The sequence below is a fragment of the Hyperolius riggenbachi genome, chromosome 1, assembly GCF_040937935.1.
Source record: "Hyperolius riggenbachi isolate aHypRig1 chromosome 1, aHypRig1.pri, whole genome shotgun sequence".
NCBI classification, from domain to species: Eukaryota; Metazoa; Chordata; class Amphibia; order Anura; family Hyperoliidae; genus Hyperolius; species Hyperolius riggenbachi.
The window spans coordinates 291,699,437-291,723,459 of NC_090646.1; the positions used below are offsets into that span (position 1 = coordinate 291,699,437).

At 45.1% G+C, this 24,023-nt stretch overlaps 2 protein-coding genes across 2 annotated transcripts in view; both read left to right on the top strand.

Moving 5' to 3' along the window:
- Window positions 1–14,210, top strand: part of LOC137507124 (very low-density lipoprotein receptor-like) — a 60,552-nt gene extending 46,342 nt beyond the window's left edge. Inside the window, exons 11-15 of the mRNA XM_068233656.1 lie at window positions 2,848–3,076; window positions 6,270–6,392; window positions 11,221–11,442; window positions 12,514–12,822; window positions 13,966–14,210. Coding sequence (XP_068089757.1) covers window positions 2,848–3,076; window positions 6,270–6,392; window positions 11,221–11,442; window positions 12,514–12,822; window positions 13,966–14,210 — 1,128 coding nt within the window. The remainder of the gene's footprint in view (window positions 1–2,847; window positions 3,077–6,269; window positions 6,393–11,220; window positions 11,443–12,513; window positions 12,823–13,965) is intronic.
- Window positions 14,211–14,265: 55 nt separating this feature from the next.
- LOC137548607 (very low-density lipoprotein receptor-like) overlaps window positions 14,266–24,023 on the top strand; it is a 110,506-nt gene continuing 100,748 nt past the window's right edge. The window contains exons 1-3 of the mRNA XM_068271159.1: window positions 14,266–14,374; window positions 18,785–18,958; window positions 23,544–23,756. Of these exons, the coding sequence (XP_068127260.1) occupies window positions 14,293–14,374; window positions 18,785–18,958; window positions 23,544–23,756 (469 nt within the window). The 5' untranslated portion in view covers window positions 14,266–14,292. The remainder of the gene's footprint in view (window positions 14,375–18,784; window positions 18,959–23,543; window positions 23,757–24,023) is intronic.

The window sequence follows — 24,023 nt, forward strand, 5'->3', positions numbered from 1 at the left end:
CTTCAACTTTCCAGACATAGACTGGAGTATTGAGGCTACCTATTCTGGTAAAAGCAGCAGATTTCTGGCAACACTTCAGGACAGTTACCTGACTCAAATGGTAACGGAACCAACTACGGGGAATGCGTTACTGGATTTGATAATTTTAAATAGACCAGATAATGTATCAAATGTGCAGGTTCAAGAACATTTGGGAAATAGTGATTACAACATAACGTTTGATCTGGTGACCAACACAACACACTACAATGCTGCATGCTGAAGCCAGCCTAGCATGTACCATTATGATCTATCAAGAGAAAAATGAGCTTGCTTAAGGATTTGTAGCATGTCAAAAGCCAACTCACATTGGCTGGGAATCGAACCCAGGTCTAGTGCTCGGTAGGCTGCTATCCCAACCATTATGCCACCAACACAACACAACACACTACAATGCTACATGCTGAAGCCAGCCTAGCATGTACCATTGGGATATACCCAAGAGAAAAATGAGCTCTTTCTAGGACTTAATGCCATTGAACTGAATTTTCAGCTTAAAACCATCAACTGATAACCGCATAATTTCACAGGCAATTTCGGAATTCCGCCAGATTGAAAAAGCAATTCCGTTCTGAACAAACGGAATTACCAATTTCTGCCTAAAATTGCGGAAAATACACTTCCGTGGAAAGCGGTGACCATTCCTGAGAGGGAGAGATTTTCTGTTACTTTGTTTTCATTTTACAAGTCTTTTATTTTGGTACAGTATATGTGAAAATGTAATTGCTTTTAATTCAGTTTGTGACTAAAAGAATACACAAGACATGTGCCTCAACCCTAAAACTCTCAACTCCATTCTACAACTTATTAGGGTTAAAATGTTACCACATGTCTCTTGTAATTTTGCTAAGATTTTCCCACGTTTGATCATAGTTTTGAAAATTACTTTGTTGGATTGTTTGTCCCTACCCATTTTTATGCAACGTGGGCCCAAGCTTTCAGACGCACCAATGTATTCTACAACTTTTCACGGTTAAAATACCACATGTGCCTCATTTAGTAACAAACTGGTTGTGCAGTCTCCAACTACACTGGACAAATATATATTCGTCCAGTTAGGCTTAAGTGGTTAAAGCATACCGGCAAACTAGCCAATTGTATCACCCAAAAAATATCTAAAGCTGCCATACAAACCTTGATTTTGATCACTGAAATGGGCCCCACCAGCCAGCCATCGTTTCATCCCCTTTGTGCCTCTCAAAAAAAAATTAAGCTGGAGCCGCCACTGGTAAGGGCTTACAACTGCTGAAGAAAAATCCCCCCCCCCCCAAAAAAAAAGTTCAGAAACTGTAAAGCATGGGCCAAGAAACAAAGTAGACATAGCATACTGTAAGTTGTCACTTTTAGCAAAAAAACGGACAGTATAGGCAGCAAGCCAAGCAGGATAGAGAACTGCTAGCTGTTGTCTTATCTTGTCTTTAACCACTTGCCGACCGCACGCTTATACCGTGCGTCGGCAAAGTGGCAGCTGCAGGCTGATTAATCAGGAAGCAGCCGCTCGCGCGAGCGGCTGCTTCCTGTCAAATCACGGCGGGGGGCTCCGTGAATAGCCTGCGGGCCGCCGATGGCGGCTCGCAGGCTAAATGTAAACACAAGCGGAAATAATCCGCTTTGTTTACATTTGTACGGCGCTGCTGCGCAGCAGCGCCGTAAGACAGATCGGCGATCCCCGGCCAATCAGCGGCCGGGGATCGCTGCCATGTGACAGGGGACGTCCTGTCACTGGCTGCACAGGACGGATAGCGTCCTGTGCAGCCCGGATCACCGGGGAGGGGACAGGTAGGAGAGGGAGGGGGGAATTTCGCCGCGGAGGGGGGCTTTGAGGTGCCCCCCGCCAGCCACACGCAGGCAGAAGAGATCAGACCCCCCCTGCACATCATCCCCATAGGGGGGAAAAAAGGGGGGCAATCTGATCTCTCTGCCTGCACCCTGATCTGTGCTGGGGGCTGTAGAGCCCACCCAGCACAGATCACTAATAACCACGCTGGTCCTTAAGGGGGGTAAAGGGTGGGTCATCAAGTGGTTAAATGGCATAATAATTGATGAAGAGGTTGAGTGGCAGGGGATCATGATCAGCAGGACATGATTGCAGTGATAACTGCAGCGAATCAACAGGACACAGTCCTTTTAGACCCATACACTCAACAAAACTGCCTGATTGTTGTCGTTTTAGACTGTTGGACGACAATCAGGCATGTGTACACGTGCAAGCGACTTGACAAGCAACTGATAAGGCATTGCACCCGATCAAACTGTCGGATCTATGTTGGCTTACAGTTGTCTGATATTGAGCAGTTGGTCCATGTACAAGTTGTTTGAGCGACTGTTAACCGACTTGTACTTGTTTTCAATGTGTAGTCCGTCGTACCGCTATTATGCGCAGTATGTAAATGAGTTGGTCATTTATCCGTTCGGATGTGTGGACATACAGGTAATGCGGGCGGTCTTTGTCCGTTGTGCGCTTGTTGAATGTGTGTATGTAATTTTAGTCTCCAGGGAGATAATGAGCCTGCCTAATGCAGTGATAACAGCTGTGGATCAGCAGGGTACTACAGGAGGACTCAAGAAGCAGAAAAGAGTAGTCTTTGAGCCATGCACAACAGTGGAACCTGCCTCCTAAGGGAGGCGCCCATCTTATAAGTCGCCATTTCTGACAGCTAAAAGTGACTCAATACAGTATCGGGAGCATTCACCCTTCATCTCACTGAACTCTGCAGTGGGTCAGCAACAGGGAAAGACTGGTTTTACTTATTTTTCTTATGTCATATCTTAGCTTTGCGAAGTTCTAAAATTTCTACTTTGCTTCAGTCTATAGAAACAATTCATGTAAATGGAAGTGGTAGACATACTTTCCCAGATGTACTACAGAAAAAGCAGGAGACTTTGGGCCTTGCAGTGTTTGAGGGATGGTTCTTTTTGGCTGATAACACGCAACTGGTTTCCTTATCGAGAAATGAGCCAAGAGAGAAGCGATTATTGCTGAGCACTTCCAACATTTCTTCCTTCACTGTGTTACATGAACTTCAGCAATCCACAAGTGAGTTGTTGTTGGTTTTTTGTCTTTCTTTTATCTTTTATATGCCTTACCATACAGTGTGTGTGTGTGTGTGTGTGTCAGGGCTGGAGAGGTAAGTTAGAAACCCTTCTTTGTGGAAGCCTGCATTTCTTTTTCTGAATCCTAAAATATTTGTTTTAGTACTGAGTGAAGATACACTTGTGAGATTGTAGGTCTTACTAATGGTAGACTGAACATTAGTAGCCTGGAATGTCTCATAAATTATTTTCTAAAATGTATGAGGTGAACCTCCTGGTACGAAAACGCGTACCATACTTGCATAAGAGGAAAGCATCTGGATCCTATAGAAGCTTCAAACACTGTCCTCCAGTCCCCTGTTGCTGAGTGCAGACCCCTCCAGGAAAACAGACTAGGGTTTGTTGGTAAGAACATCGTGCATGAGCGGTTCCATAGTACTGTGCAACCACAGCCGCGCTCGTGCCAGGAGAGGAGCACGGCCTCAATGTTTTGGAGGATTCCAGCAAGCAGCAACGAGGGGGGGGGGGGGGGGCAAAATGTTTGGGGTATTTATACCCAAAGATGGCCTCTGATTCCCTTTTAACTGCTTAACCCCCCGGTGGTTTAATTCCCGCGGCTGCATGGCCGCGGGAGGGGTTTTTTTGGGGGGTTTTTTTTTTTTAGCATGTAGCTAGAATAGTGCTAGCTACATGCTTCCCCCCCCCCCCTCCCTGCAGCATCCCCCATATATTCCCATCGGCGCCGCTTGCCCATAAGGAAATCCCGTTCTGAACGGGATTTCCTTGAGGGCTTCCCCCGTCGCCATGGGAGTCCCGATCCACCCCATGGCGGCGATTGGCCATGCTGCGCAAGGGGTATGTGAGGGGGCCCTGTATCCGCGGTGGGTATCGGCGGCGGTAATCAGACCAAACAGTCAGCTAGCAAAGTGCTAGCTGCGTGTTTGAAAAAAAATTGTCAATCGGCCCAGCAGGGCCTGAGCGGCAACCTCCGGCGGCTTACCCAGTTTTACACACTGGGTTAACGCTAAGGAGGTTAAAGTGGATCTGAGGTGAACTTTTACTCATTGCATAATTGTTTGTTTCCTATGGTTTATAGGGCATTCCTCAAGCCAAATACTCTTTTGTTTTTGTTTTAATACTCTAATTCACTATAAACTAAATAAACCACACCCACAGGTTTTCAGAGAGCCTTGGCAGTAGCAAGGGCTCATGGGAGCTCAGTCTGGGCAGGAGGTGTTACTAGCCATTGATTTCAGAGGGGGGAGGAGGATTACTTTTTTGTTTTCCCAGTCTGAGTGCTGATGGTGCAGATAAGCGTGCCTCTGTGTAATGTTTACAAACATGGCTGCTGTCATTGTATGACATGAATAAAAATCCTTCTATTAAAGCTGTTTGCAGCTAGATTTGCTGTGTAAACTATCTAAACTTTAGATAAGATATATAGACAAGTTACTTGTTATAGTTAGTTTTTTAATCTCTGATCCGCTTTAACCTCCTTGGTGGTAACCCCGTGTGACACTGGGTAAGCCGCCGGAGGGTGCCGCTCAGGCCCTGCTGGGCCGATTTACATTTTTTTTTTTTTTTGCTACATGCAGCTAGCACTTTGCTAGCTGCGTGTGCATAACTATTGCCGCCGCCCGCCGATCCGCCGCCCCCCCACGAGACCCCTGCGCTGCCTGGCCAATCAATGCCAGGCAGCACTGAGCGGTGGATTGGAACACCCGCTGACGTCATGACGTCATCACGTCCATCGCCATGGCGACGGGGAAGCCCATACAGGGAATCCCGTTCAGAACGGGATTCCCTGCAGGGTAAAAGCGCCAGTGGCGATCGGAGGGGTGGGAGGGATAGCAAAGGGAGGGGGGAAGCATGTAGCTAGTGCTAGGCTAGCTACATGCTTTAAAAAAAGTGCTGCCCCCTGGCGGATTTATTATACCGCCAAGGGGGTTAAAGGGGCACTATGGTGAAAAATTTAAAATATGTGCAAACCTAAACAAGAAGTACATTTTTTTTTTTCCAGAGTAAAATGAGCCATAAATTACTTTTCTCCTATGTTGCTGTCACTTACAGTAGGTGGTAGAAATCTGACAGAAGCGACAGGTTTTGGACTAGTCCATCTCTTCATGAGGGGATGCTCAGGAATTTATTTTCAAAACACTTAGTGAATGACAGTTGCTCTGTCCAACTGCCAAAAACTGTAGCGAGCAGGGAAGCTGGCCAGCATCGTTGTTTAAATGCTTTTTAGGGAATATCTTTATAAAGAATTAAAGCCTTGCTGAGAATACCCCATGAGATTAACTAGTCCAAAACCTGTCGCTTCTGTCAGATTTCTACTACCTACTGTAAGCGACAGCAACATAGGAGAAAGGTAATTTATGACTCATTTACATTTACTCTGGAAAAAAGTACTTGTTTGTATATGTTTGCACATATATTAAATTGTTCACCTTAGTGCCCCTTTAAGGACCACAGGCTTACACCCCCTAGTGACCAGGCTATTTTTTACAATTCAGGCCACTGCAGCTTTAAGGGCTAGCTGCAGAGCCGTACAACTCTGCACACAGGTGACGCCCCCTTTTATGCCCACCAACAAAGCTTTCTGTTGGTGGGCTCTGATCACTGCACATCAGCGCGCGTGATCCCCTGCAATCTCCGCCCCAGGACTTCACGCCAATTGGTTTTGAGCAGTCCTGGGGCTGCCGGCTCATTCACGTCAATTGGTGTGGAGTAGTCGGCAAGAAGTTAAGGACTTCATTTTAAAGCGGACCTCCAGAGTGAACTTCAAAGTCCTGCTGTCTCCTAGTAAAACATTTTCACCTGAAAAGCCTTGTCCTGTGAAGCTGTCCCACAGACTCCGCATCACTGGACTTCCAGTACCTGGCCCCTGTCTCCAAGGAAAAACATCAAGCTATTTAATGCACAAAAAAGCCTTATAAAGTTTTCAAGTTTTTAAACTTAGAGCGAAGTATATCCACACTGACATGAGTTACAATATCCTAAGTACTGGAAAAATTACCAATACCCTTTTTTTGTCCATTTTTGCAAACAGTTTTGCAGAATGTCACATAAGGGACTTCGTAGTCAGTTTGGATAAGTACAGAAATCATAAGTACCGGTAACTAATATACAGTATTATCATGAATCATGTTGAAAGTTAGTATAAACGTTTCATACCATATTATATTTTTAATTTTCAGGTGCCTCTCCTTGCTCTTCAGGAACTTGTAGTCACCTCTGCTTGTTATCTCCAGTGCTCTCCAAATCTTATAAGTGTGCATGTCCTGCTGGACTCTTTCTCCTTCCATCTGGAAAATGTGAAAGTAAGTTTTTGGACTGGTGATACTTTCTGTACCTTCTATATTCAGCTTTGTGAGTGGATTTCTATTCTATCTTAGTCATTTTGATAGGCTAGCAGTTTTGAATCAACTGTCTACAGCCAATGTCATAGGTGATCGCCTCCACAATGACCCATTATCAGCAGTAAATTGCTCAAGCAAATCTAATTTGTAGAGAATTGCATCTTGGGGTGTACAGAAATTCCCTGCTATGTGCACACACCATTGTATAATGTCAGTGTGATAAGCCGGGCAAAGCCAATGCTGGAAGTCAACGCCTCCCACGTGGGGCCTAGTCAGCCATAGCTATGCAAAAAATGGACCAGAGTCCCAAATACACAGGGTAAAATATAGGTATAAAGGGTTAGGGATCCCATCATTTGTTCAAACCATCTGGCATTCTAGTTCTTGATTGAAAGATCCACTTAGCTTTGTGTAACAGTATTTTGTGATGCCTATCCCCACCTCTATGGAGCATACGTTAATAAGTCTGACCTTTTTATTGTGTAGACATGGACAACTGATAAGGTTATGCATATCAGAGCATAGCTTTGCTCCTTAGTCATAGTTTAAACACCAAATGGTTAAAGTGAAAATGTATAGGCAGGTGAGGAACACCCACTGGGTGTCTCACCGGTCTTAAAGATACAGGGACCGATAAAATTACTATCAGTAATGATTACAATAATGCATATAAGAGGGGGCAAAAACATCCCTGTGCAGACAGTGTTAACGGGTAACAGTAATGTCATAAGAAAACTGTATATAATAATGGCCAAAGAGCTCAAAAGCACATAGAGGATTGCATACAATGCAACTTGCATCAAATTGTATAGCTGTATTCCCTCATATAGGCTATCTGCAATGCATACTGATTCTATCAATTTGCATCACAGTGCAATTTGCATCAAATTGTATCAAGCAAATTAAATTTAACTTGCATAATACTGCAATATGCATCTAATTGCTTAGCTGGTTTCCCTCATATAAAGCTATTAATTTCATCAGTCTGTTTCCCCTTAGATGCTGCCCCATTGTTGAGGGTATTGGCTCTTTGGGGAAACATTTGAGGGACTGGGTTGACTCCTGCCTTCAGCCACTGGTGAGAAAGCTCCCAGGGTACCTACATCTTCTAGTGAGCTTGGACTCTGTTGCCTCGAGAGAGGGATCTATCGATGTCCCATCCTTTATTCCTCCATCCCACATATCTTGGCCCTTAAGGCCTTAGACTTTCACATAAACAGTATGCATCCATCTCTCCCTCCCTGGTAGACTTCCTGGTTTTGGCAGCAAATCGGTTGACACATAACTAATGTTTATCAGTGTTTACTACCGCCGCTGCCAACCTTTGCATGGGTTGATGTGAAGAGCTCTATATCTTTGGAGCTGGAAACCCTTTTTCAGATGGTTTATTGGTACGGCAGATAGATGATCTGCTGCTAATTTAGAGGGATCACATGGAGGCTCTGGGTGATATTTCCCCTGGATACTGGAATTCTAACGATCTAAATCTTTGACAAAATGCTTTGCGACATTCAAAATATTGCCAGTAAAAGTACACCAGGATGATATGAAATCCTTTTCTTTCAAGGGCTTAGAAAAACTGATTTGTCCAGTTTTTAGAGGTGGGGATAGCAACCACAAACTACTGTTATGCAAAGCTAAGTGAATCTTTCAACTGGGTACTAGAATGCAAGATGGTTTGAACAGATGGTATCTTGTGTGTGTGTGTGTGTGTGTGTGTGTGTGTGTGTGTGTGTGTGTGTGTGTGTGTGTGTGTGTGTGTGTGTGTGTGTGTGTGTGTGTGTGTGTGTGTGTGTGTGTGTGTGTGTGTGTGTGTGTGTGTGTGTGTGTGTGTGTGTGTGTGTGTGTGTGTGTGTGTGTGTGTGTGTGTGTGTGTGTGTGTGTGTGTGTGTGTGTGTGTGTGTGTGTGTGTGTGTGTGTGTGTGTGTGTGTGTGTGTGTGTGTGTGTGTGTGTGTGTGTGTGTGTGTGTGTGTGTGTGTGTGTGTGTGTGTGTGTGTGTGTGTGTGTGTGTGTTCGTATAAAAACAATTTTTTACCTGTGTATTTGGGACTCTGGTCCAGTTTGTATAACTATGGGTATTGGTCATTTCTGTCAGCTAATGGCTGATCCGCTTTTGTATAGGAGTCATTTGTATAAATGTCACTTCCTGTCTGTATTTGGTTAAGCTTTGACTAAAGACACTGTCTGAAACGCGCTCAGGTGCCATTTGAGTTCTTGGATGTACCAATAAGGAATGTGTATTTTTACCTTCTCACGGTATGCTATGGGCTCTTGTACGGTTTTCATTTTATGCTCCTGTGAAGATATTGCCAAGTACTGTCGGTGTATGAGGGGGTGGAAGTGGGCTGCTTGCTTGTCTAGATTGTAAACCATGTAGAAACAGAAATGGTATCAGTAGAGCAGACCATTTCTGTTTCTACATTGGACTCTCTGGTTATGCAGCCATTGGGCTGCTCTTGGATGTTGGTGAGAAGGCCCTAACCACTGAAACAGTGTGGAAGAGTGTAAACCAGTAAAACGGGCAGATAATTATAACCTAGAGCAGTAAAAAGATCATATTAGTGTCACAGGAGCCCTGGTGGTCGACGCGAAATGCCTACCAAACTGTTCCAGCGCACGGATCGTGCAAACTGTGGTCGCAGTCAATGCGTAGAAACCGTTGGGAATTGGTACCAGTAGGGAGCCTGTGGGTTACGGAAATACACTTTACACACTATTTCAGAGTATATCTGCCATCACCACTGGTATGGGCCAGTGGACCCTACTGACTGATCCTGCAAATAAAACGGTTAAACACACTATTCTGTCTAGCTAACAATACAATAGTAGCGTCTCTCCATAGTCCTAAGTTCAGTTTGTGTATGGCTGTATAGCAGGTGTAGCGGAACAGTAAACGACTTTGATAAAGTCTTTATTTACGTGCAACATAAATGAATACAGAATTATTAAAATCAACAATTATTGAAACATTAATAGCCAGTATGAAATAAAAAAAAAGGAGAAAATACTTAGGGTTTGTGGAAATATGTCCGTTCTGGGAAAACTTGTAAAGTTCCTGGTTTCAGTTCAAGAGCAAAGTTCCTTTGTTCTGTTCAGACAAGATGGCCGCTAACCACATGCCGGGCCGAGGCATAGGCTGGAGAGCCTCCAGCCTCAGGGCGCAGTGTAGGAGGGGGCGCAGAATTCATTCAGCTGTCATTCCTAATTGTGTTTTGAAGCAGAAAGAAATAAGAAAAAGGGATACATGGCAGTGACTGCAAGTCAGATAACTAGATATTAAGGTGTTGGGGAGGTTGTGGGCCCTGTGGTGCCTCTTAGTCTAATAGCAATCAGTGTGTGATGGCTGGGGTGGCAGGGATGGAGGGGCGCACTTTGGTGTCTCAGCCTTGGGTGCTGGAGGACCTTGTCCCGGCTCTGACCACATGGTCCCCTGGCTAGCAGCGTGCTCTCGTGAAGGTGGAATTTGGAGGACTGAGGTCCGCCTGCAGGCCATGTGCTTTTGATGAAGCTGGTTTGGGGGTGTGGCAATGCTGGCCCCCTCTGAATTGCCCACCAATGACGGTTCATTCCCTCTGAGATTTTAAGTTTAAATTTATAAAACGCCGTAACTCACAAACGATACAAGCCATATTTAGGTGGATAACAGATTCAAACTTGTCGGAAAATACAGATTAATATGACAAACATGGCTAGTGCAGTGGACCCAGTTCTTGAGAAGGGTCATACCTCAATAACCGGATGGGCTATCGCAATGAATTTCATATCAGCACGATGGCCAGATTTTACCGCATAAGACTATATGAATTTTATAGCTGTGCGATGTACAGTCGCCATATATTCGACAAGAAACCATACATCACATGCCTTCAGATCTGCCCAGGTTGGTGCCGGACAGACTGGCTTCCTTAGGGCCCCCCTGGGGAGCCAGCTTCCTGGCCCATTTCATGGAGCCATCTGGCGGGGGGGGGGGGGGGGGAGGAAATGAGCTGGTCCCTGCAGGGAATCTGGCCACGTGTGACATTCTTGAGGGGAATGCTTGGCTCACAGGGAGACAGATCTCTGGTTTAAAAAACCCAGAAAGAAGTAATTTTCTGATCGCTGCAATGACTGGCAAATCTGACCAAGACATCGGAAAGTTGACGGCGAATCTGCCAGATTCGCCTACGGTTCTTCCGGCTGTTCCGTGACAGCTGGGAGAAAGAGAAACTCCAGGTTGCTACAGGTAGCCCCAACACAACCAATCCAGATTCTATTGATCTTCATCGCAATCGATGCAGAGAATCGATTGCGATCGCTCTTTCTTCATGGGCGGTTCAAGGACGCGTCTGCAGCCCCGCAGCCGTCCGTGACAACTAGTATGACTTTTCAAAGTACGTAGATCTAAATGTAACTGATGAACTCTGTTTTGACAATAGCAAACACCAAGCATACTAGTAGCAAACTATCATTTTGAAATACCAACAGCAGTAAATTAGATGATTATACCCTAGTGAGGGTGAAAAGTCACTTTTTTCTTTATCCCAAAAAAAAGACAAGATGGAAAAAAGAGGCCAGAGCCCATATGCAATTTACTCTTGTCCTAGCAGAAAAAAATTTATATTTTAAATAACTTCAGCACTTTGCAATTGAACAAGTAGTTGGAAGTTTATTGCATATATAGGCCCATGCATTGTAGTTGGCATCTAACATAGGCTGGTATGATAAGATGGGTAACTACCCCTGATAACATTTCTAAAGATCTGTGCCTTTGGACTAATACCAGTTCGAACTATTTACTTTTCTCTTTAGCTCTGAAGATTATGTGTAATAGTGCAAATAGTATCCATTTGGTTGAACTTGGGTTTCAAGGTGCCTTTGTCAAAAAGACATTTGTCCGACAAGAAGCAAACCTTAATTTGATGGATTTTGACTGGAAGAGAGATCTTATTTACTGGATAGATGAACATGGGCTTCTCAAGCGGTCTAATGAAAGTTTTGGAAATCTGAAAGTAATTCACACTGGTGAAGCAGGTATTCACGTTTCAATCATTCAGCTGATAAAGAATGGATCCACATTTTATATGTCCATAAAGAGGAACTCAAGTGAAAATAATGTAATAAAAAAGTAATTATGTATAAATGATTTAGTCAGTGTTTGCCCATTGTAAAATCTTTTCAACCCTGATTTACATTCTGACATTTATTACATGGTGCCATTTTTACTGTTGGCAGGTGATCCAGCTGCTGCATGCTTTTTTGGCAGTTGGAAACAGCTGTAAACAGCTATTTCCCACAGTGCAACAAGGTTCACAGACAGGAAACTGCCAGGAGTACCACGGTCCTCAGTTTCTTGTGGGAGGGGTTTCACCACAATGGCAGTCAAACAGCGCCCCCTGATGGTCTGTTTGTGAAAAGGAATAGATATCTCATGTAAAAGGGTTATCAGCTACTGATTGGGATAAAGTTCAATTCTTGGTTGGAGTTTCTCTCTAATTAATAACTGGCTGTCAAATTGGATAAGGATGTATGCAACCTCATAATGACCTATATTTGTATCATAAAAAGATTAGCAGAGGTCTGTTGTGTATAGCAGTTTTACCAGTGTTTTCCAATATGAAATACAAATATCGCTGACCATATGCAAAGTCAGCAAAGCATTTAAAAATGGGAAATTTAACACAATTGAGGCCAACATGTACAAGTGTAGGATTAGCCATGCTCAGGGATATTTACGGGGGGAGGGGGGAAACTAAATGACAAAGCAAATTTAATGAAAATGCCTGCTATCCACAGCTAGGTCTATAACACAGTATGCTGTTTTTTGTTCTATGGGATGGAATGTCTACACTGTTCACTTAAAGCAAGCTTGCTCAAAGCAGATGTAGATAAAGGGAGAGTATCTGGGCAATACTGCTAGAGTTGTCTTCACTTGCTTTAATTCCCCTTCCCCTTTCCTCACAATAAACATAAGGATAACTGTATCATTGCATTTTGCATGTTTCAATGTTGTGTAATACCCTTTTTCAAGAAAATGATCAACCTTGTTAAAATGATTAATTTAGTCAACAAAATAGTAATACTAACTACAGTTTCCTCCCTTAGTCTGCATGGCGAAAGTGGATATAGCCACAGGCAACATTTACTGGGTGCCTTGCCAAGGAAAGAAGATTTGTGTCACGAAGCATTCCGGGTCAGGGACAAAAGTCATCTATTTGTCCAGCTACATCATACAACACTTGCTGCTTGACTGGGACACCAGGTTGCTATATGTGGTGGAAAATGGGATGAGCATACAACAAATGAATCTAGTTGGTGGTGATGTGCAGAATTTATTGAATGAAACAAATGCTATTCAACAAATGAGTCTAGATATAAGCTCTCATAGTATTATGTGGAAGACAGAAGATTTTGGTAAGTAATTTAATAACAAATATTGATTACAAATCTAAATGGCAGTTAAAAGGCTACTTTACAATAGCGCTTGAGGGTTTTACGAATGTACTAAACTGATTGCGCAATGATAGCAGAATATATCTAAAATAGGCCATGCAACATATCTCGGGTACAAGATTTTTCCTGAGTAGGCATCCTGTTTGTTTACTAGCAACCTCTCACTGTTACTGCAATATAAAGTGCTCCTAAAGCAAAATTGTAGTAAAGCATCCCAACTTTTATAGTAAAGCCACAGATGGGACAATGTTAATTACTACTATTGAGTATTTTGTACACCTGGGCTGCAATAATAGGCAAAAGTTAATCTCCCTTCATTTGAAGTCTCGCTCTGTTAGGAGGTGTTTGCTTTGTCACAGAGGGTGCTTGGTGCTACCTGTTTGATCCAGTGAGGGAGCAAGGAGATGACTACCCCATCAAAAAAGTTCATTTTATATTTCCCATAAGCAAGCAGTGCAAAGATGTTAAATATATCAAATACTTTTCCCTCACTGTCCTCTCACTGTCCTCTCACTGTCCTTTCAAACATCCATTCATGATCGCAGGGTTCTGTGAATCGTCATGCAGGAGTTTTTGGCCTCTATTTTCATTCTCCATTGACACACACAATGGGAGTCTTGTCTTCTGGATTAATTTTTGTTCCAGGGTTGTCCAAGTGACATAAACTAAAAAGTTTGCTGTAAATGTAATTTTACTTCGGTGGCTCATGCACGATTATACCCAGAAGCTGGTGTTAACCACCCCATAATGCCGTCTTAATTAAATGGAGGGCATGCAAGCACCCGCTAATTGTGCCTGCCTCAGGTAGCCGATGTGCCCCAAGTGTTAAATAGGTCAACCCCCAATATAGGTAGGTAGATATGACCCCCAGTATTAGATAGCATCCTTCCCCAGTATAGATGGCCAGATGTGTGCCAGTATTGGGCAGCTCTGCCCGGTGTCGATGGCCAGATATGCCCCCAGTATTAGGCATATTCCCCTGCCCAGTATAGAGCCAGATGAGCCTCCCAGTATTAGGTAGCCCCCCAGTATAGTCAGGCCCTGCCTTTTGCATTGACAATGCTGGCTGATTACTTCTTCAACTTTGTCTAATTTTTGTTTTAGGATTGCATACATTTGGAATATTAAAAGGTAAACCTTCTCAGTTGAAGGATAACTTCACAAGCACATTAATGGATGCCTTTGAGCCCTTCATATTGTCTTATAACGATCCATTCATTGAAATATGGGATAGAAGGACCTTAAAGTTGTTTGCCTCGGTTAATGAAACAAACCTGTCCAAACTTGTAATGGTAACCTCAAGTCATGTCAGAGGCAAGTCTTTAACATTTCCTAGTATTCGCTATTAAAGGTTTTTATTTTTTTGTTTTTTAACAAGTTCTATCTCTTTAAGGAAGTCACTCTGCATGTGTGTTGAATAACGGTGGCTGTATGCTGGAGGAAATCTGCATATCTGGCTCTACAAATACAGTAAGCTGTCTCTGCCCAGATGATAAACGTACCTGCTCTCATGGTATGTTCAACCTTTTCAAGTGATTTTCTTCTATGTAAGAAGTCAACTTTTATTCATTATACAGTACATTGGTACTGAATTAATGTGCTTTTTGGGGGGGGGGGGGGGAGGGGGGGTTCCTTGCAAGGCATGTGGTCTGATGTGGCAGACCATTAGGGTTTTTGGACGGAATTGGTATCTCTTCTCATTAACGTCATGAACAGAAGTGAGTTAGCAGATACAGTAGGTGGAAGAGTGGGTTCATTATAACTGCAAGTTTCCCAAACTGTAGAACAGTCCTGCAGGCCAAGAGATGCTCTAAAAAATGGCCCATCTCTTGGTACATAGTAAAGCAGGTCCTATGCTAGCATACCATCTTTGTGCAGATTACCGTCTCACAGTCCTGCAGACCAACATAACTTGTGTCACACTGAGGCCACAATATGCATATGGAATAGCTGTAGACTCAAGTCTTGTGGCAGTTCACTACCTCATTAAGAACCCAAAGGTATACTTTGGGAGTTAGGGATGAGTGAGCAATCTGCTGATGTTCATAATGAACAAACTCCTACAAGTAGCTGGTTATAGGATGTACCCCCCCCCCCCCCCCCCCTATTTAAACATTCCTATAGTTGCTAAAAAGGCCAGTCAATTAGATTGCAATATCTGGATCAAAAGTGCCGACTCCAAGGAGTGCACTCTTGTGAAGGATTAACGTTCTTATCCTGAGGTGTCCCCTTGATCCATCCAATACAAATTAAACTAGCAGTATGATAACCTCGGGAAAAACAAAATCAAATATAGGCTGCATAGCATAACCTTTATTATGAATGGTAATTTCAACATATCTCAGATAAAAACACCATTGTGATCAGCTGGCTGTGCACCAGAAGGATACAAGACAGTTCATTCTTCCACCACTGCTCTCGACGCCACTCATCCTTCTGATTCGCTGCCGCACCAAAGACCGCAAACATCCGTTCATGTTTATATGCCTGCACATTATTCTGAACCTCTGCCTGTGTACTACACTATAGAAAAGAGGAGCGCTCTGAGCCTTCAGTTTTCCACAAAATATAATCCCCAAACAGGTCTCACCTGGGTTCAAAGTGGCTGACACAGCATACACAGCCTCGATGCGCCTTGTCCCACTTAGCCAATCAGGGGACTGAGCTCTCCATGATCGCAGGGCGGAAGTGACGTCACTCGCTCAGGGAACTCCTATTAGTTGCCTAGAAACGCCAGGACACCTCGGGCTGAGCGACCTACACGGCGTATTAGGTTGCAAGTCCCCATGGGGATAAAGGAATGCTAAATAGCTATAAAAGTGTAAATTTATTTAAAAACTCGTTTCGCGGAGAAAGTCTCCGCTTTTTCAAGTTAATGCACACTTAGTGTTTTTAAATAAATGTATACTTTTATAGCTATTTTTTAGCATTCCTTTATCCCCACGGGGACTTGCTATCTAATACGCTGTGTAGGACGCTCAGCCCGAGGTGTCCTGACGTTTCTAGGCAACTAATAGGAGTTCCCTGAGCGAGTGACGTCCCTTTCACCCACGATTGTGGAGGGCTCAGTCCCCGGCTCGGCTAAGTGGGACAAGGCGCATCGAGGCTGTGTACGCTGTGCCAGCCACTTTGAACCCAGGTTGAACCCAGGTAAGACCTGTCCTTTGGGGACTATATTTTGTGGAAAACTGAAGGCTCAGAGCGCCCCTCCTCTTTTCTATATTTTGCAGTGACATATTGGGAGCAGCTGAGCACAGGAGTGAGGGGGCCTGATCGCACCAGGGGGACTTCACTACCCTCATTTTTGTCTTTGAACTGTGTACTACACTGGATGGCCTCTCGCCCTGTTCCAATGCTGCCTAAACTATATAATGCAGGGATCACACATATTAGAATTGCATGCATTTTGCAATGGAATGTAAAACTTGTGTGTAATTGCACATAATGAAAGCCTGTGGATGGCATTGAAGTGCATTTTCCAATGTAATTTTTATTCGCACTGCCAGTTCCTACTTCCTGTATGCAAATCACATGCAATTCTCATGCAATGGTTTCCCATGGTAAATCACAAATCCATTCGATTCGTATGTTTTATGCATTTTTTTTTTGGGGGGGGGGGGATTCAGAATACTTTATCACTTGTTGAATGTGAATATTTACTAAAGCAAAACCAAACTGCATGAAAAATGCACAAATAGGCACACATGCAGGAAAAAAAATGGAGAAATTGCACATGGAAGAAAACTGGTTCTCACTTGTGCTCCCAACTTGGCAGTTCAGCAGGCTCAAAGTATCAATCTTTCAATTCCCCCCCCCCCCCCCCCCCATCTGTTCCAGCAGCACCACCTCTCGGGCTGCAGTCCCATCTTAATGAAGCCACTTTTCCCTCCAAATAACCAACCTTAAAGTGTACCAGAGACGGAGACTAAAGGTTTTTTTTTTTTTTTATACATACATACATACATACCTGGGGCTTTGTCCAGCCCCCTCCGTGCAATTCACTCCCACACCAGTGTCTAAATCCTCCTAAATGCTCTGGTAGCAGCCCCAATCTCTACGGCCAGTCGGCGCAATGCGGCCAAGTGTGCTCCCCATCTCACTCCTGTGGCTGGGAGCATTCTGCGCCTGCACAGTAGTACCGCGCATGCGCAGAACGCTCCCAGCAACAAAAGCAGAGTGCATGTGGCTAGGCTGAACATGCACATTACACCCGACCGGCTGTGGAGAATGGGGCTGCTACTGGAGGATTTAGATGCCAGCATGGGAGCGATCTGCACGGAGGGGGCTGGAGGCAGCCCCAGGTATGTATTAAACTTTAATTCATCCTCTTCTTAGGATCTCTTTAAAGCAACTAAATAAGGAGAGCCAATATTAGTGTAAATGTTTTATATTAATCCATGCCATTCACGGATGAGGGTCAACCAATGCAAAACAGTCTGTATGCATGTTGGATTATTGTGGCAATCAGGCCCGGATTTACATCACAGGAGCTTATAGGCACTGATGTCCTGGCAGCTTAGACTTCACCTGCCAAACCGCACTGCAAGTGTACTGGCTGGCCCTGCTGTCACTTCTCCCTCACTACTTTTGCCCGTCATACAGGTGTGCCTTAGCATTAGGTAGCCAGAGATACCCTCAGTATTGAGTAGCTAGATGTGCCCCCAAGTATTTGGTAGCTAGAGGCGAACAAAGTGAATCCAGCGCAGGAGACTTGGGCGCACAGGGAATAACTTTGGTGCCATCAGAAGACCGATCTGTAGTTACTTTTAAAACACAATAATTCGGCTTCCAACAATTGCTGGAAGCCGAATTATCTCATTCCCCACCATCCATGGCATCCTGGAGGGGAATAGTGTTTAACACGGACGGGACTTATGCAGCAGCAGGATCAGCCATATACCGGCTGTATCCTGCGCCCAAGTCGCCCGAACAGATTCCTCTCGTACGCAGCTAGAGGTGTTCCTGCCAGAAGGAAGATCAGTGGAATGCTGAGAGCTGGGTGAGTAACCTCTCATCTGCGCTCTGCACTCTACATAGGGAAAGAGGGAGGGAGGCACTTGAGGGGCGTGAGCCACCTTTCCATCAGGCGCCTGTAGGCACCTGCCTACAGTGACTCATGGAAAATCCAGCCCTGGTGGCTTAGAAAGCTGACACTTCATTGCATTCCAGCGGTTCTGAAGGTGTGTTTTGCTTACATGAACAAAGGAGATATAGATAGATGCTCACTCCAATCTGAATTGCAAATACCTTCTGGTTTAAGACAGAAAATTTCTGTTTTGCATAACATTTAATAAGGGGGATTTTGGGTCCTTTATAGCCCCTTACACACTTCTAGGAGTGCTGGTTCACCATGAGCTTTGTAGAAGTACGTTGCATGCTTGGCACTTTATTTTCTACACTTGCCCATGGAAGTGATTGAAATACCTGAACTCAATGGTTTGGAGGGGTGTCCCAATACCTTTTTTGCAGTATAGTGTATTTACTGGACTCAATGACCAGGTTCTTTAATACTGTTGCGAAGGTTGTTGACCGGATGGGGCACTAAACTGGACTTAACTATTCAATTTAAATCAGAAGTACTGATTTAATAAGGCTTTCTACATAGCAGTTGCTTGGTATTGCCCTCACACTGGTATAACAGATTTTCCTGGTAAGTACTTGGGGAACAGGATTCCCCATATTCACCTTAGCAGTTACCACTAATGCCTCACGCTGTATCGTCAATGACCACTTTTAATTAAGGAGCCTGAGCTTAGAAAGTGGAGATTGCTGGATGCAACCATCAAAGAAAAGGAAAATGCCAAAGTCCCCATATACAAAAGGAGAAACTCTAAATGCTTCAGGTTCAATGTATGCATGTCACTGCATTTTTTCTGTTAAGTGTAGTTACTGTGGCACTCAGCAAGTTAACTTATTTGACCAGGTGAAGAAACTACAGAAAAACTTCCTGTGTTGGAGCCTTTGGTTTGTAGAAGGACTTTTGTACCTTGCCGGGATGCGAAAGCATGCATATCTATTGAATTTGTTTGTGATGGAGAAAATGATTGCTTTGATGGCTCTGATGAGGAAGCGTGTACAACCCTTTGCAGCAAGCAAGGTAATCTAATCAAATCCTTATGGCACGTATGTATAATATAAATATATAAAAAAATTATGCATGCATACATACCGCATCCTCACTCCACCTACCTCTCTACAATTCACATCATTTGAGGCCCACACTATCTGCCTCTACAATCCCCTCCCAGCCATTGTTGCAGTTTTATACTACCCTCTGGGATCCACACCACAATTTCTCGTCAACTTTGCCTCCTGGTTCCCACACATCCTCTCCTGACCTCCTCACCATTATCCTCAGATTTCAATATTCCCATTGATGAACCTAACAACTGTTACCCAGCTACTCACCAAAGCAAACTCCCTTGGCTTAGTTCAGCACACCAACACCCCCACCCATACTGCAGGTCACACTCTCGACCTTATATTCACTAAATCCACCACAATTACAGACCTTAACATAGCACCCTTCCCACCCTCAGACATTACCGTCTCACCTTCAACCTCCTCACGGAAGGCACCTCCAAACTACCCACTCACCTGTTCGATGGCAGCGAGACCTACGCAAGCTTAACCCTAGTGTCCTTGGTGACCCCCTCCATGCACTCTCCTCCACTCTCCCAACCCTAACCTGTCCTAATATTGCTGCAGCTCAGTATCGCCAAACTTTCATCAGCCCTAGAGGAAGCTGCTCCCCAATATTCCACCGTAACTGCCCCTAACCCCCAGCCCTGGTGCACTACCCATACTCACAACCTCCAGAGGGTAATGCGCGCCACTGAATGGAAATGGAGGAAAACTTGACTTAACCAGTACAAGACTAACCTGCTGCAGTTCCACACTGCCCTTGTTGATGCGAAGCAGGAATACTTCACCAAGCTCATTGGAGCACAAGCTTCCAACCCCCGGCGTCTTTTTGCCACTTTGAACTCCCTGCTTAAACCCCCCCACCATTTCCTCCCTCTCTGCCACATATTAAGCCGCCCACTTCACCAACAAAATTGTCACCATCCATCAGGAAATATCCAATCTTCAATCTTCACCTCCCACCCCCTCCCATCCAGCTCCTCCCCCACCCTATCCTCCCCTCACATCCTTCACTCCTACCATTGAGGAAGTTGACCACCTACTGCAGTCTTCCCATACCACTACCTCCCCCCCCCCCTTTACCCCATCCCTTCTGATTTACCCCAGCCTCACTTCATAATTTGGCCCCAGTCCTCACTACCCTGTTTAACCTCTCCCTATCCACAGGCACCTTCCCCTCAGACTTCAAGCAGGCCACTGTACTACTTATGCTCAAGAACCCCTCCCTTGATACCTCACTGCCCTCCAACTACCGTACTATCTCCCTCCTCCCTTTTATGAACCAGACGCTCAAGGAGTTTTGAGGCAGACGCCTGACCCAGTAACTCCATGTCAACTCACTGTTAGACCCACTGCAATCTGGATTTTGCCTGCCCATTTAACTGAAACTGCTCACACCAAAGTGGTCAATGACTTTGCCTTAGCCAAAGCTGAAGGTAAATACTCAATTCTCCTTGACCTTTCAGCAGCTTTTGACACACTAGACCATCCCCTACTCCTCCAGTCTCTCCAGTCCATGGGCATTTATGCCCTGACCTGGCTTTCATCCTACCTCTCCAACCACTCCTTCACGGCCTCCTTCAATGAGTCCTCATCCACCCCTAACAACCTCTGTTGGAGTTCTCCAAGGCTCAGTCCTTGGCCCCCTACTTTTCTCCCTATAAACATCCTCCATTGGCAAGGTTATCTCCTCCATGGGTTTTAACTATCTGTATGCAGATGACACCCAGGTCTACCTCCACACCCCTGACCTGTCCACCACTACCATGGACAAGGTCTCCTCCTGCCTATCAGCCATCTCCTCCTGGATGTTCGCTAGGTTCCTGAAACTAAATCTAGACAAAATGGAATTTATGATCTTCCCACCCTGGCCATGCCTAAACCTTCCAGATGTGCATGTCACTGTGTTAACCACACTATTCGCCCTACCTCTCAAGCTCGCTGTCTGGGTCTCCGTACTCTCCTTCACTCTCCACATCCAAAACCTCACAAAGTCCTGTAACTTCCACCTCAGTAACATCTGCAAGATCTGCCCTTTGTTTTCCTCTGCCACCACCAAACTCCTCATCCATGCTCTCATAATTCCCCCCCCCCCCCTTGACTACTACAATGCCCTTCTGTCTGGTCTCCCTATGACCTGAATTGCCCCGCTGCAGTCCCTCAAGAATGCGGCAGCCAGAATTATGCACTCCTCCCATCGCTCCACCACAGCGGCTCCCCTCTGAATCCCTCCACTGGCTTCCTATCCAGTCCAGAATTAGATTCAAGATGCTGTGCCTGACTTAAAAATCTGTCCACAAAACCTGTCCAACCTACATTTCTGATCTCACTCAGAGGTACACACCTCGCTGCTCGCTCAGCTCCTCCAATGAACTTCGCCTGACCGCCCCCTGCATCACCCAGTCCCCTGTATGCCTCTAGGACAGTGTTTCTCAAACCGGTCCTCGTGGCTCCAAAACAGTGCATGTTTTGCAGGCAGCCTCACCTATGCACAGGTGGGGTAATTAGCGTCTGAGCTGCATGGAATCCACCTAGCTGAGACACTAATTACCCCACCTGTGCATAAGGGAGGTTGCCTGCAAAACATGCACCGTTGGGGAGTCACAAGGACAGGTTTGAGAAACACTGCTCTAGGACTTCTCAAGAGCTGCACCAGCACTATGGAACTTCTTACCTCCACCCATTAGGGCAGCCCCCTCCAACATCTTCAAGAATGCCCTCAAAACTCACTTTTTTTTTTTATTCTGGCCTACCACCCCTCACAAGCGATTTAAACCCACAGCTGAACTCTGGTCCCTACCTTTCATGTCCCAAACGCTCCCTCTAGATTGTAGGACTTCGGGCAGGGCCCTACTTCTTTCGTCTTACCTGATCATGCACCTCCATTACTGTGCACCCATGCTATGCATTTGAGTGAACTCAATTTGCCTAATCTACATGCTCCCTCCCAGAATTACCTTGTACTCATACTGTGCTGCCTGATCTTTTTTTCTTTTCCTGTATTGTCATATTATTGTATGTCACCCTAAATATTGTCTGTAACCTAAACTAATGTCCAGCGCTGCGTAATATGTTGGCGCTTTATAAATTAAATCTCACTTTCTCCCCCAAAGGTGGGTGGAAAAAATCCCTGCATCTTAGGGTCCAAAGGTGTCCTCCTTTGCATTGTCCTGTGTCCTCCTTTTTCTCTGCCTATGCCTCAGGGTCCCCCATTTGGCATGTCCTTCACCTGTCTGTCTCCCTGTCCCCATGTCCTATCTTCTCCTTTTCCCAATCTGTTTCGAGGTCAGTCCCCTCCCCCCCTTTTGCCCTTTTCCCCTATCCGGTGTTCTCCTTTTCCCCTCTGACTGTCCTATTGATGGAGCCATGGTTCCACTTTCAAGACAATCGTATCCTGTCAGAACAGCCGGTCAGCAGTGATTAACTGGCTTCGCTGCAACTCCTCCACCGGATTGGCCGCACAGTATCTGGAGGCTGAAGACTGCCATCAAGCTGAAGCCGCCTGCATGTGGAAGGGTCCGGTTGACCGCTCTGCTACTCGTCGTGGGACCCAACTCCTGTCACGCCTTCACACAGATTGGGACGATAAGTATGTCACCTACTGCGGGGTGGGAGTGAGAAGGAGGGCAAAGGGGGAAGCGGAGTCCTAGACCGATGACACCGGGACAAGGCAAATGGGACGCTGAGGCATACATTGGTGGGTGGGGGGAAAGAAGAAAACCACACAGACTAAAGGGGGATGGGGGACATAGACGAGGGAAAGGAAGTCACTGAGACAGGCCGAAGGGGGACAAAGGGGCATAAGCAGGGGAAAAGGAGGACCTAGGGTGAGAGGAGACAGGACACAAAGGGACAGAGGATGACACAGGCAAGGAGAAGATATAGGAAAGAGGTGAACATGAGGTATAAGGGGGGATTTGGAGGGGGGCGGAGTGTTGAGTGGAAAAGATCCACAAGATGTCTCTGCACCATGGACCGCCAGATTTATTTTATTTACCCTGGTTTTTGTCCTTTAGGTGCATCTTAAAGTGAAGAGCAATTTATGGTCCGAAAAATATAAATCTGATTACGTTGCTGCACAGTTCTCCTCTCCAAAAACTTTATAAAGTATTTCTTATTCCTGAAGGTGATGCGTTAATCTTTGAGACTCTTACAGATGAAACAAAATATGCCTGTCTTTAACCTATGCCAGCAACGTTGCATATGTCTTGTTTGGGACACTTGCTTCTAAACTGACTGCTACCTGAAGCTGCGCTGCTTCCCTGCATTCTTTGCTACATGTGTGCTCCGATAGTAGTTGCATACCTGTCAATCACATGGCACATAACAGTGCAAGGGTACTATGGGCCATGTGGCAGGGCCAGAAGCACTTTGTTTGTTTTTTCTTTTTAACCACCGTATATAATGTGATGTTACTGAGACTGATAAACCAAGCGGAAATGGCTTTTCTAGAAATGGGCTTATGGGTAATGGAGAATTATCACTGTTCTTGTTGCTGGTTTGTCATGCTTGTTTCTTATAACCAAATGTTCTTTAAGGTATATTTCGATGTGTAAAAGGCATTAAATGTATCGAAGCGAAACACCGATGTGATGGAGTGCCACAGTGTCCTGATGAATCTGATGAAGAAAATTGCTGGAAACCGCGAGAGTCATGTGCTATTCGGTGTGATGATAATCGCTGTATCCCTAAAAGCTGGATCTGTGATGGCAAACCAGATTGTTCTGATAAGTCTGATGAGAACGACTGTGGTGGGTCACTTTTTTTTTTTTTTTTTCCCTTTTTAGTAAACCCATGTCAAACATGAGTGTCTGTCTTGTACAGCTTTAGCATCCAATTTACATGAATCATTTTGAAAAATCGACTTGTAGAGGCAGGACCGTCCCGCCCATGACACCAAGTGATGCCACTTCCTCAGGTGGCGACATCCCGCCCATTCCTCTCGCTCCCAGCTGCCTCTGATTTTCAGCGGCGGCTCCCTCCTACAGCAGGACAGGCACACTGGGTCCCCCTTGCTT